The sequence below is a fragment of the Prionailurus bengalensis genome, chromosome A2 (assembly GCF_016509475.1).
Source record: "Prionailurus bengalensis isolate Pbe53 chromosome A2, Fcat_Pben_1.1_paternal_pri, whole genome shotgun sequence".
In the NCBI taxonomy this organism is placed as follows: domain Eukaryota; kingdom Metazoa; phylum Chordata; class Mammalia; order Carnivora; family Felidae; genus Prionailurus; species Prionailurus bengalensis.
In genome coordinates this window covers 77,138,604-77,152,073 of record NC_057348.1, presented here as the reverse complement: position 1 = coordinate 77,152,073, position 13,470 = coordinate 77,138,604, and the positions used below count along the sequence as shown (strand labels likewise).

Genomic DNA, 13,470 nt, shown 5'->3' with positions numbered 1-13,470 from the left:
ACATGGACACATGCATGCACACGCGCACACACACAACAGTGATATTTTGGACCCTGAATGCTCTGAAAATATACAGAAATGTCTCACCAAGGTAAGGAGGCAAGCTCCCAGACCTTGTCTTTGAAAATATTCAGCTTGTGTAACTCAGGCCCCTGGATCACTAGGTTTCTCTCTCCCATTCCTCAGTTACAGCATATGAACAAGAGTTCATTTGAGTTCCTGCAAAGAAAACTTAATTAAGTGAGCTTTGCAGGACTAATGAGTTTAATTTAACTCTTAAAAATCTGCCTACCAGGCTGTTTCTCTAATAGTGTGGCTGTTAGGCCTTTTCTTCTAAGAACTATCTAGAAAGAGTATTTATGTCTCGTGTGTTTATGTCTTGTGAATGTGTATTTTAATTTGTTTCAGTCTCTCCTATTTAAAAAAAAATTAGTTCAAAGAATAGAATATATATATGTGTGTGTGTGTGTGTGTGTGTGTGTGTGTATGGTAAACATTTTTCACTCCTGTGTTTCACTCTGTGCTAGAACAGGAAATGCATTTCTGACACTTTTAAAATGAGCAATCACACGTATAATCAACTTGGTTAAAACTTCCTTCCTGGTAACTGCAACACTTCCTCTGCATCTGGATACGAAGGGAGACCCAGAAAAGCGGAAGAGTTTAGAGGCACACTGGGTAGATTCGAATTTGTTTTGTTTTCAAAAATTAAACAAATGATCCTTCAGCATCATCACCTCCGCTGCTTTATCAGGTATTACTTCCTTCTATTTTTTTGCCCTTTGTTGGGTCTGACCCGGAATAGTGACACTTCCGTCTGGGGTAGAATATTTTTATCTGGAACGGTTGTCGGTTCTTGAGATGATACTACCACTGAATGCCTCCGTTTCATTGTCTGGCCAGACCTATACGTGTGGATATCCATAAGGTTCCGGCCATAGCTTTGCAGGTGCATCTGTCCTTTTTGTTTGTTTGTTTTTGTTTGGGAGGAAGAGGGAGGGCACAGGAGCTTGTGCCAGCCGGGTTTTACGTTCTCACAAGTGCATGCTTAGCGATTATTGTGCTTAACAGTGTTTCTGATGTCTTCTTATAAGAGGAGAAAGCTTCATAGCCTCAGCCATGAAGGAAAGCAGTGAGTATTTAGCCAGCCTTTTTTTTCCCTCTGTGTCTTGTATCTTGTAAGACTGTTTGGTAGCACTGAGGCAGAAGTTATTGCTATGTATTTGTATTTTGCCTCAATATGGAACTATTTTGTTTCAGTTTGTTGTCAATATATCTTGTGGTTCTCTTCTTTGGTAGTTATTCTACAATGTAGCAACAGACCAAACAGTGAATTAAAAGCTACAAGAGATAGTCCTCTGGAACAGTTGCTTTCTGTATTTGCTGAAGATAACTTCATAATATTTTAAGAGAGGGACTATTGACTTTATAAGTCAGCTTAAAAGTCAAGATTTGAAACTTGTCTTTCTTATCTTTGAATCAAACTCTCCTTTTTGGTATATATCAAATGGTCCACTATGAAAGAAATAAGTAATTATGAGTCTCACAAACATTAGTCATTTAAGAGAGTAAATGACAATTTTGGAAACAATTTTTGTTTCAGTATTTGATTCTTACGTGGAACATATCTTACAACCTAGGGATACTAGATATTCAAATCAAAACACCTTGTTTGTATTTCAATTTTAATATTTTTAATATTTCAATCATTATTTGAAGTGTTTCCTATTGCATTCTGTCACACTTATACTGAAATGCTTTGTGTGGAGTAGGTACTTACTAAAGACTTGAGGAAAGTGAATTGATGAGAATCAGTTTGTGAATTCTCATTATACAGATGAAAATAGGAGAGCAAAAAGGAAGTTAAGTGATCGATTGGGGTCGAAATAGCAGGTCACTGGAGTCCAGAAATCCACCCTCCCATCTGGTGGCTTCTCCACTATCTAATGCAGGGGCAGATGGAATGAATTGGTACAAAGTTAAAAATATCTGATTGTTCATGCTAGAAGAGTACAGCCTTGGGTGACTCCCCTAAGATACTGCTTTAATGTAATGATGACAGCCAGAATGACTACCCATTTCGTGATTCAAAAATTCAAGTATCTGCAAAAGTTCTTGCTTGCAACTTCACCAATTCTGATGTTTTTGAATATTATCAATGAAATTACTACCTTTCCTAACTAGAAAGAAAAAAAAAAAAAAAAAAGAAAGAAAAGAAAAAGACAGACAGGAAGTTGACTAGGGAGGAGATACCTGATCCAGACAGTTTGAAAGTCGAGAATGTGAAGCGTGGTTGGGCGAGGTATCTCGGTCCCAGAGAGAAGTGTAAGAATGAACAAAGATGAAACAGGTTGAGGGCGTGTTGTCACAGTGTGGGGTTTCAGCATCTCATGCTGCACCTTGAAAATTAGAACTTGATCATTTAACTGGATGATTTTATTCATCTATCCATTTCAGTATGCTTAAGAACAACGCTTACCACCTTGAGCCATTATAAAGTGTCAGGGACTGTGATGGATGAGTGCTTCACATCTCTCTCTCTCTCTCTCTCTCTCTCTCTCTCTCTCTCTCTCTCCTTAACTAAAGTTTCAAACATAAGGTATCTGATTGATGAACCCCCATGTACCTATCGCCCATGCCGAACAAGCATATTACCTTTTTTAATCCTCACCTCCACCCTCTGAGGTATCACTAAACCCATCTTACAGGTGGGAAACAGGCGCAGAGATTCTCTAACTAGCTCAAGTCACCCTGATACTAAGTGGTGGGACCAGCATTCCTGGGCCCCACTTCCAAAACCCCTGTATCTTCGGGCGCACATCACTGCCTTCCTCTACCTTCTCCTTCTGCCACCTCGTCGAAGAGTGTTAACAGAAAGTGCCTGTCCCGTGACCAAGCCCTCTGTGTCTCCACTCCCAGGTCGCGCAGGGCATGGAGCTGGACAACTATGAACAGCCCGTGGTTCTGAGAGAGGACAACCGCCGCCGGCGCCGGAGGATGAAGCCGCGCAGCACCACGGCCAGCCTGTCCTCCATGGAGCTCATCCCCATCGAGTTCGTGCTGCCCACCAGCCAGCGCAACAGCAAGACCCCCGAGACGGCGCTGCTGCACGTGGCCGGCCACGGCAACGTGGAGCAGATGAAGGCCCAGGTGTGGCTGCGCGCGCTGGAGACTAGTGTGGCGACCGACTTCTACCGCCGGCTCGGCCCGGACCACTTCCTCCTGCTCTACCAGAAGAAGGGCCAGTGGTACGAGATCTACGACAAGTACCAGGTGGTGCAGACCCTGGACTGCCTGCGCTACTGGCAGGTGCTGCACAGGAGCCCGGGCCAGATCCACGTGGTGCAGCGGCGCGCGCCCTCGGACGAGACGCTGGCCTTCCAGCGGCAGCTCACCGCCCTGATCGGCTACGACGTCACCGACGTCAGCAACGTGCACGATAACGAGCTCGAGTTCACGCGCCGCCGCCTGGTCACCCCGCGCATGGTCGAGGTGGCCGGCCGCGACCCTAAGCTCTACGCCATGCACCCGTGGGTGACATCGAAGCCCCTCCCGGAGTATCTGTTGAAGAAGATCACCAACAACTGCATCTTCATCGTCATTCACCGCAGCACCACCAGCCAGACCATCAAGGTCTCGGCCGATGACACCCCAGGCGCCATCCTCCAGAGCTTCTTCACCAAGATGGCCAAGAAGAAGTCTCTGATGGATATCCCCGAAAGCCAGAGCGAACAGGATTTTGTGCTGCGCGTCTGCGGCCGGGATGAGTACCTAGTGGGTGAAACGCCCATCAAAAACTTTCAGTGGGTGAGGCAATGCCTCAAGAATGGAGAAGAGATTCACCTGGTGCTTGACACGCCTCCAGACCCAGCCCTGGACGAGGTGAGGAAAGAAGAGTGGCCACTGGTGGATGACTGCACGGGAGTCACTGGCTACCATGAGCAGCTGACCATCCACGGGAAGGACCACGAGAGTGTGTTCACCGTGTCCCTGTGGGACTGTGACCGGAAGTTCAGGGTCAAAATCAGAGGCATTGATATCCCCGTCCTGCCCCGGAATGCTGACCTCACGGTTTTTGTGGAGGCAAACATCCAGCATGGGCAGCAAGTCCTTTGCCAAAGGAGAACCAGCCCCAAACCCTTCACAGAGGAGGTGCTCTGGAATGTGTGGCTCGAGTTCAGTATCAAAATAAAAGACTTACCCAGAGGGGCTCTACTCAACCTCCAGATCTACTGCAGCAAAGCTCCAGTGCTGGCTGGCAAGACCTCTGCAGAGACTCCCAGTTCCGAGTCTAAAGGCAAAACTCAGCTCCTCTATTACGTGAACCTGCTGCTGATAGACCACCGATTCCTCCTGCGCCACGGGGAGTATGTGCTCCACATGTGGCAGATATCTGGAAAGGGAGAAGACCAAGGGAGCTTCAATGCTGACAAGCTCACGTCTGCGACAAACCCAGACAAGGAGAACTCAATGTCCATCTCCATTCTCCTGGACAATTACTGTCACCCAATAGCCTTGCCTAAGCATCGCCCCACCCCTGACCCCGAAGGGGACCGGGTTCGAGCAGAAATGCCCAACCAGCTTCGGAAGCAACTGGAAGCAATCATAGCCACTGATCCACTTAACCCTCTCACAGCAGAGGACAAAGAATTGCTCTGGCATTTTAGATATGAAAGCCTTAAGCATCCAAAGGCATATCCTAAGCTGTTTAGCTCCGTAAAATGGGGACAGCAAGAAATTGTAGCCAAAACGTACCAATTGTTAGCCAGACGGGAGGTCTGGGATCAAAGTGCTTTGGATGTGGGGTTAACAATGCAACTCCTGGACTGCAACTTTTCAGATGAAAATGTAAGAGCCATTGCAGTGCAGAAACTGGAGAGCTTGGAGGACGATGATGTTCTGCATTACCTCCTACAGCTGGTCCAGGTAGGGATTCTGGTGTTCTCAAGGGAGCACTCTTCTCAAAGAGTTTATTTTCATGTGCACAGGCACCCCATTCAGTTGTCCCCAAATGCCCTTTGCCCATATAGCGTCACAGTCAGTCAATGGAGATCTGATGAAGCCACTTCAAACAGTAGTAAACTGTTCCATTTACTTTTTTTACCGTCTTTGAAGGGTTGCCAGCAATCATTTTGAGGACATAGTATTTTGCTTTTTAGGAAAACTGGCCCTATAGGAGTAGCTTCTTCTCATTTACTATATTAGTGACAGATGCAATTAGTGGAATGCTCCCTTGTACCAAGGCTCTGAGGCTGCAAGTGATTTGCATGCGTTTCGTGTATTATCACACTGAACTCTCCAAACAACTATGATGGAGGTCAAATTAACATTTGCATTATATATATATATGGAAACCGAGGCTTAGAGAGTCTAAGTAATGTGCTCAAGGTCACATACTTTTAAAAAATCAGACCAGAAATCAAACCCAGGCAGATTGCCTCCAGGCCCTGCTCTTTTCTCTGCCTCCAATTTCCTGCATCAATCCAGGGTGAGGGGGGTACCTGGGTGTATCAGTTGGTTAAGCGTCTGAATTTGGCTCAGGTCATGATCTCGGGGTTCGTGAGTTTAAGCCCTGTGTCCGGCTCTCTGCTGACAGCTCGGAGCCAGGAGCCTGCTTCGGATTCTGTGTCTCCCTCTCTCTCTGTTCCTCCTCTGCTCTCTCACACACACTCTCTGTCTCTCTCTCAAAAATAAATAAACATTAAAAATTAAAGAAAAAAATCCGGGGTCAGGATAGTGTGTCCCAGAGAGAAAAGCTCACCCTCTTTGATCACGCTTATCATAATTCATAGAATAACATCTCCTATCTGGGTGGGACCTCAAAAGCCCCTCTCTTCAGACAGGTCTGGTATAGGATTTCCACTCCTGTTCTCACACCTTTCCAAGTAGTCCAGAAGGACGAAGTGATTTGCCTCAGGTTTACCTAGGAAGTTGAAGAAAAAAGGAGGCACAGTTCTGCACACCAGAACACTTCTGAGACCGTATTGTGCTGTTTAACAAGGAAGAGGAAGTAAAGGAATTGGAACAGAATGCTATTTTAGAGTGCAGACATGTCCCTCCATTAATTCAACAACATGTACTGTGCACTTCTGGATGCTAGAGAGATCAGTGATCACAACAGAGCCTGTCTCTGTCCCCCTATAGCTTGTGATGTCGTGGGGAAGACTGACATTAAATGCATTAAATGCATACACATACAAACAGATATTTCATAACAAATTGTGCAAGTGCTCTGGGGGAGATCTGCAGGGTATTATGACAAAATAGGCAGGGGTCCTGGAGATACTTAATTTAGATTGAGGAAACCAGGGACAGTTCTGAGTAAGTGATGTTTGACCTGATCTCTTTATTTATTTTTTAATTTTTTTAAATGCTTATTTATTTTTGAGCGGGAGACAGACAGAGCATGAGCATGGGAAGGACAGACACACATACATAGAATCAGAAGCAGGCTCCAGGCTCCGAGCTGTCAGCACAGAGCCTGCTGCAGGGCTCAAACTCACGAACCATGAGGTCATGACCTGAGCCAAAGTCGGATGCTTAACTCACTGGGCCACCTAGGCACCCCTGACCTGAGCTCTTGAGGATTAGCCACTCTTAGTGTTAGACACTAAACTCTGTAATCACTATTTGTAGTTAGAGGAAGGCCCTGGAGTTTTCTGAGCATTTTGAATATTCTCAACTTTAACTCTGAATCTTTGCCTTCTCATTAAACAGATACTTGAAACATTACACTTGACCTTTGCCTTCATTTGTTAAATGTATCTAATAGTTTTCTCTGCCCACTAGTTCAGATAGTGACATAAGACAAATGAAAATGACAATGAAAATTAATTCACTAATGAATTATTTTCATTGTCATTTTCACAAGTAAATTTTGCGGAATTGGAAAATGAATCGTGTTCTTCTTGGAAATGTTTTAAATGAAAGAGGTCAATAAGTAATATTAACATTGAATTTGTGGTCATAAATTTGAAAAAGAGTAGTCATTTGTAAAACTATTTGAGACATTTTCAGATATGGCTGAATGACTCATTCCTGATTAAAATGGTCTCCTAGTTGAGATCTGCATTGTGTTTACAGAAGTGAAACACGAATAAGGTTGAAACGACTCACGTTTGAACTGGAAACTTAGAAAAACAATTCTGAAGTCTGTACCAGTGGCCAAATAAACCACATTCTCAGAATTCAGAACTTAACGGCAGCTACAGGCACCTACCGGCCCACAGCCATGAAAAGCATCTTTGAGGAGCGCCTGGGTGGCTCAGTCAGTTGAGCGTCCAACTTTGGCTCAGGTCATGATCTCATAATCGTGGGTTCAAGCCCCACATTGGGCTCTGTGCGGACAGCTCAGAACCTGGAGCCTGCTTCAGATTCTGTGTCTGCCTCTCTCTCTCTGCCCCTCTCCTGCTCACACTCTGTCTCTCTCTCTCTCTCTCCCCCAAGAATGAATAAACATTAAAAAAAATTTTTTTTTAAAAGAAAAGAAAAGCATCTTTGGAAGCATGTCAATATTGATTATTTCCAAACTGGAAAACCAGAGTAAGAACTGGAAATTGTACCAAGAACCACACAGGCCCTAAAAGATAAAGTGGAATGGGAATTTCTCTTGTTCCTTGGGGAAAAAACAAAGGTAGACCATTTCTATCTGTAAAGAAAATACTGAGATATTTCATTTTAAGCCTCTCTTTATGCACACACACGATATCAGCCTATAAATCTATCTACACATCTGTTAACAATTTAAACTATATTTGTTAGTCTTGCCATAAAATTGCGAACCATTGCAGACCTACTGTAAATACTAAGAATGGTATAACAAATGTTCCTATACCCACCATTCTAAATTATTTTTTTATATTTTATTGGTGATTTTCTTCAGTCATAGAGCTGTCTGCCATGCAGGTCAATACCTCTATAACAGCCAAGTGATACAAAAACTACAAACCCTAGGAAGCACATAAAATCAGAGACTTTTCAGAAAAAAACTCTCTGTATACACCGCCGCATGGCAGAGGGTAGTGATCACTCTGTGTGGGTGGATCCAGGCCTGCTGTTTACTTGGAGTAAGAGCCCATGAGGTAGCGTGGTGACCTGCCAGCGAGATGCGAAACACACACCTTGAGCTGAAGGGAAGCTATAGAATTTTTACGATCTTCACCTCTAACATATTTTTCTTGTTATATGTTGCGTCTCCACTGTGCGTTTTCTTTCCAACAGCCTCTTTTACATTCCTCTTTTAAGGATGTGTTACAGTCATCCCCATATTTCCCCTCTATCCTTCCAGTAAGTCAAGTAAGCCCTTAATGGGAGCCAAAGCCTAACCTTTGACGGTAGCAAAAGAACATAACTGGAGTCAAGAGTTCTGGTTTCTAATCCCAGTCCCTAAGCAAGTGGCTCACTCTGACCCAAAGTGTCCTCAAAAAGAAAGGGTTGAGTGAAGTGACTGGTAAGATTGTCATCAGCCTAGCCAGAAAAGACCCAGTAAGGCAGAGCGCTTTTTCTCCATTTCCTTTTTCCCCTGATTAACCAACACAGAAATGCAGTCCTACAAATGCCCCTGTGTTCTTCCTTTAGGCTGTGAAATTTGAACCCTATCATGACAGCGCCCTCGCCAGATTTCTGCTGAAGCGTGGCTTACGAGTAAGTACTTCCACTTTGAGAATAGTGTGACCTTTTAAAAGTTAGCGAGAACTGACTGATAGAGCATTAGTCACAACTGTTCACTCTTCTTGTTCCCACCTTCAGAACAAAAGAATTGGTCACTTCTTGTTTTGGTTCTTGAGAAGCGAGATAGCACAGTCCAGACACTACCAGCAGAGGTTTGCAGTGATCCTAGAAGCCTACCTGAGGGGCTGTGGCACAGCCATGCTGCATGACTTCACCGACCAAGTGCAAGTGATCGAGATGCTACAGAAGGTCACCCTTGATATTAAATCGCTCTCTGCTGAAAAGTATGATGTCAGTTCCCAAGGTATGGTGCCTCTATTTCCAATGCCATCATCCCTGCGATTCTCCTTCCTTCGGGGAGGCAGGCTGTACCTTCCTAAAGGAAGCCAAGAACACATTTTTCAATCTTCCATCTTTGTGGAGTAAGCAAATTTAAAGTCCTCCTTTTACAAGTTCGTATTTTTTAAAACTATGGATATATGCTAATGATGAATTTGTAATAGATGTTGAACTCTTTGAAAAATTTAAAAAGCATGCAGATGTAAGGTGTATATTTAAGAACAGTTGCAGGCCTGAAACTAATATTACACTGTATGCTAACTCACTGAATCTCAATTAAAAACTTGAAACTAAAAAACAAAAACAAAAACAAAAAAAAACAGAACAGTTGCACGCACACGAAGATTAGTTATTTGCAAATATTTACTTCTTTCCTTCCTTTCAATATATGTGTATAATTTTCAAATTTTCAGTCTTTTAAAGAAATGAATTGGGGTGCCAGGGTGGCTCAGTTGGTTAAGTGTCCAACTTCAGCTCAGCTCATGATCTCACATCACAGTTCGTGAGTTTGAGGCCCATGTCGGGCTCTGTGCTGACAGCTCAGAGCCTGGAGCCTGCTTCAGATTCTGTGTCTCCCTCTCTCTCTGCCCCTCCCCCACTCACACTCTGTCTCACTCTCTCTCAGAAAATAAGTAAACATTAAAAAAATTTTTAAAAAAGAAATGAATTATTGAGAAGCTATTTAAATTTGTGTATATATATTTATATATGTCAGTGTACTTCTATTTTTATATATATTTATATAGAGATCAGCATAATTATATACAGATATATATACCTCCTCTCTGATGTCATTTCCAATATGATCTTATCCCTAATAAATCCTGTCCCTGCCCCTAGGAAAATTAATCACTCTTTCTCTATATTCCCCTAGGCTTGGGTTGATACTATATTAAAATATAGTCATTGACACATCTTTCTGGTCTGGTAAACTGCATAAGCCTTGCAACTAGGGGATATTTTTTATTTATTTTTATATACACAGACCCAGCACTATGGCTCATAATGGACACATATACTAACATAGTCAGCTAGTATTTTGAATATTCTGAATTTCCACTTTTCCCCTTGAATTCTTTTCCAATACACCAATAATGTTCTCTCCAAAAAAATAATCGTGGTCATAATCATCTTACTTTTATTTTCATTGTAAGTAAGAAAGGGAAACACTTGTACCAGCCTCTAGTATGTTATCCAGGAAGAAATTTTTAACCTATATATTTTGTCTTAGAATTTAGAATTCTAAAGAACTCTTGAGTTTGAGGTTATCACACTGTCTCCACATAACCTGACTTCTTCTTTTGAAAAGAATTTATAGAACCCTAACTGAATTGCATTTGATATGGTCTTTGAATGTCTGTTCCCCAAACCAAATGGCAGTTCAAAGTTTCACATCTTGGGAAGAGAACAACAGTATATATTCCTTAGCATTACCTTCAAAATATCCTTCCCTACCTGATTGTCTTGGCCTCCCATATCTTTACTCGCATGCTTCTATCCACTGCTGTAGTATTGTGTACATGGTTGTATTGCTCTCAGTAAACCTGACTTATCTCGCCATGTCTTATGGTTAGTTCCTCAAAGACAGAAACCTACACCCTTTGCTCCCACTCCACACCAGACCAAATGTATAGAATGTTATGAATAGACGTGGCCTCAGGAAATGCTATAGATAATGTCGGTGATTATTTGAACTCATGTAACTTTGTGCACTTCTGACAATTACAGTTATTTCACAACTTAAGCAAAAACTTGAAAACCTGCAGAATTCGAATCTCCCAAAAAGCTTTAGAGTCCCATATGATCCTGGACTGAAGGCCGGAGCACTAGTGGTAGGTATCACCTCGATGTCCCCAAGTGGTCTTTATGTCTTGTAACTGTCTGTGCACGCTTCACAGGGCCTCGTGGGTAAAAGCTAATGTTTCTGTAGAGACAGAGAAGCTGGAAAGTCCCTGGACGGGCTTCTGTTAGGCCTTTCTCTAACCACTAGCTCCTCAAAGCCTCAAAACCAGGCAGTCTCCCATCCATTTTGTTTTAAATCAGCTTTCTTAAGGAATCATTTACATATAATAAATTTTGTTTGTTTTAAGTGGGCATTGCAATGAGTTTTGACAAACGTATGCAATCACGTAACCACTGCCATTGTAACCAGGATACAGAACACTTCCATAGAGACGTTATAGGGAAGGTTCTTTCATGTTCTCTTGCAGAGGTAGTCCTTTCCTCCTTCCATCCCCTATCCTGAACAACTGATCTGCTTCTGTCATGTCATTTTCTAGAATTTCATCAAGTGGAATCATACAGTATGTAGTTTTTGTATCTGGATCCTTTTACTTAGCACGGTGCTTTTAAGATCCATCCACATTGCTGTGTGTGCCATCTGTTCCTTTTTATGACTGAGTAGTAGTCCCCTGTGTGGATATACTATGCTTTATTTTCCATTCACCTTTTGAGTAAATATTTAACAGTGACATAGTTGAGTCATGGTACATGTGTGTTTAATTTTATAAGATACTGCTGAACTGTTTTTCCAAAGCGTGTAACATTGTATATTCCCACCATCAATGTACATGAGTTCCCACTGTTCCACATCTTTGCCAATACTAATTATCACCAATCTTTTTACTTTTAGCCATTCCAATGGTGAAGTGGCATCTCAATGTTGCATTTCTGTAATGATGTTGAGTATCTTCTCATGTGCTTATTTTCCATCTTCTATTGAGAAGTTTCTGTTCACATCTTTCATTCATGTTTAATATGGGTTGCCTTCTTGTTTTTGAGTTGTTTATATATTCTAGATACAAATCCTTTATCAGGTATACATTTTACAAATTCCAGTCTGTGGCTTACCTTTTAATTTTCTTAGTAGTATATTTCAGAGAGCAGAAGGGTTTTTAAATTTTTATTAAGTCCAATTCATCACCTTTTGTATAGTTTGCTTTTGTGTATCCTAAGAAACATTTGTGGGGCGCCTAGGTGGCTCAGTCGGTTGGGCATCCAACTTTGCTCAGATGATCTCACAGCTCATGGGTTCAAGCCCCATGTTGGGCTCTGTGCTGACAGCTCAGAGCCTGGAGCCTGCTTCAGATTCGGTGTCTCCCTCTCTCTCTGCCCTTCCCCCACTCAGACTCTGTCTCTCTCTTTCTCTGTCTCAAAAATAAATAAACATTAAAAAATTTTTTTAAATAAACATTTGCCTAGGGGCGCCTGGGTGGCGCAGTCAGTTAAGCGTCTGACATCAGCCAGGTCACGATCTCATGGTCCGTGAGTTCGAGCCCCGCGTCAGGCTCTGGGCTGATGGCTCAGAGCCTGGAGCCTGTTTCCGATTCTGTGTCTCTCTCTCTCTCTGCCCCTCCCCTGTTCGTGCTCTGTCTCTCTCTGTCCCAAAAATAAATAAACGTTGAAAAAAAATTTAAAAAAAAAAATAAAAAAAATAAACATTTGCCTAATCCAATAATACTCAACCTGGAGAGACACCCCCAACACACACACACACACGCAGACACAGACACACACACAGACACACACAGACACACACACACACACACACACCAGGGAACATTTGGTAATGTCTAGAGGTATTTTTTACTGTTACAACTGGAAAAATTCTACTGGCATCTGGTGAGTAGAGACCAGGGATGCTGCTAAACATCCTACATTGCACAGGACAGCCCCCCAACAACAATGAATAATCTAGCCCAAAATGTCAACAGTGCCAATGTTGAGAAAGACTGCCTAATTCAATGTGACAAATATTTTTTCCTGGAAGTTTCATAGTTTTCACTCTTATATTTCAGTCTTTGATCCAGCTTGGAGTTAATTTTTGGGTATGATGGAAAGTAAAGATCAGGTGTGGTTTTTTTGGTATTGAATATCCAACTTTCCTGGCACCATCTGTTGAAATACCTCAGCGCTTTTGTCAAATATCAACTGCCTGTATATGTGTGGGTCCATATCTAGATTCTCTAGTTCATTTCATTGATCTAAATATCTGTTACCTAGTGCTCGCTTCGGCAGCACATATACTAAATATCTGTTACCTCATGCTCTTGGTTATACTCAGATAATACACCACTTCATGTGTGCATAAGAATCTTACAACAGTATACTTCCATTAACTTCTTCCCGACCTTTATGCTATTTTTGTCATGCTTTTACCTCCTACATATGTCATAAACCCAATAATAATTATTATTATTGCCTTAAATAGTTAAAAATAGATTTAGCAGACTTAATAGATTAAACTTACATATGTAAATGTATATATATTATATATATAAATATAAATATATATCTATATAAATATGTCATGTATATATATATGTGTGTGTGTGTGTGTATATATATATATATATATATATATACATATATATATTTACCCACACATTTACCACATTTTGGGACTCTTTATTTCTTTGTAAAGGTTTGTGTTTCCATCTGGCATCATTTTCCTTCAGCCTT

The 13,470-nt window shown here is 42.0% G+C and overlaps 1 protein-coding gene across 1 annotated transcript in view; it reads left to right on the top strand.

The window, feature by feature from the left end:
* The first annotated feature begins 500 nt into the window (after positions 1-500).
* The window catches only part of PIK3CG (phosphatidylinositol-4,5-bisphosphate 3-kinase catalytic subunit gamma), a 33,799-nt gene continuing 20,829 nt past the window's right edge, over positions 501-13,470 (top strand). The window contains exons 1-5 of the mRNA XM_043588610.1: positions 501-754; positions 2,920-4,926; positions 8,578-8,643; positions 8,749-8,974; positions 10,738-10,841. Coding sequence (XP_043444545.1) covers positions 2,932-4,926; positions 8,578-8,643; positions 8,749-8,974; positions 10,738-10,841 — 2,391 coding nt within the window. The 5' untranslated portion in view covers positions 501-754; positions 2,920-2,931. The remainder of the gene's footprint in view (positions 755-2,919; positions 4,927-8,577; positions 8,644-8,748; positions 8,975-10,737; positions 10,842-13,470) is intronic.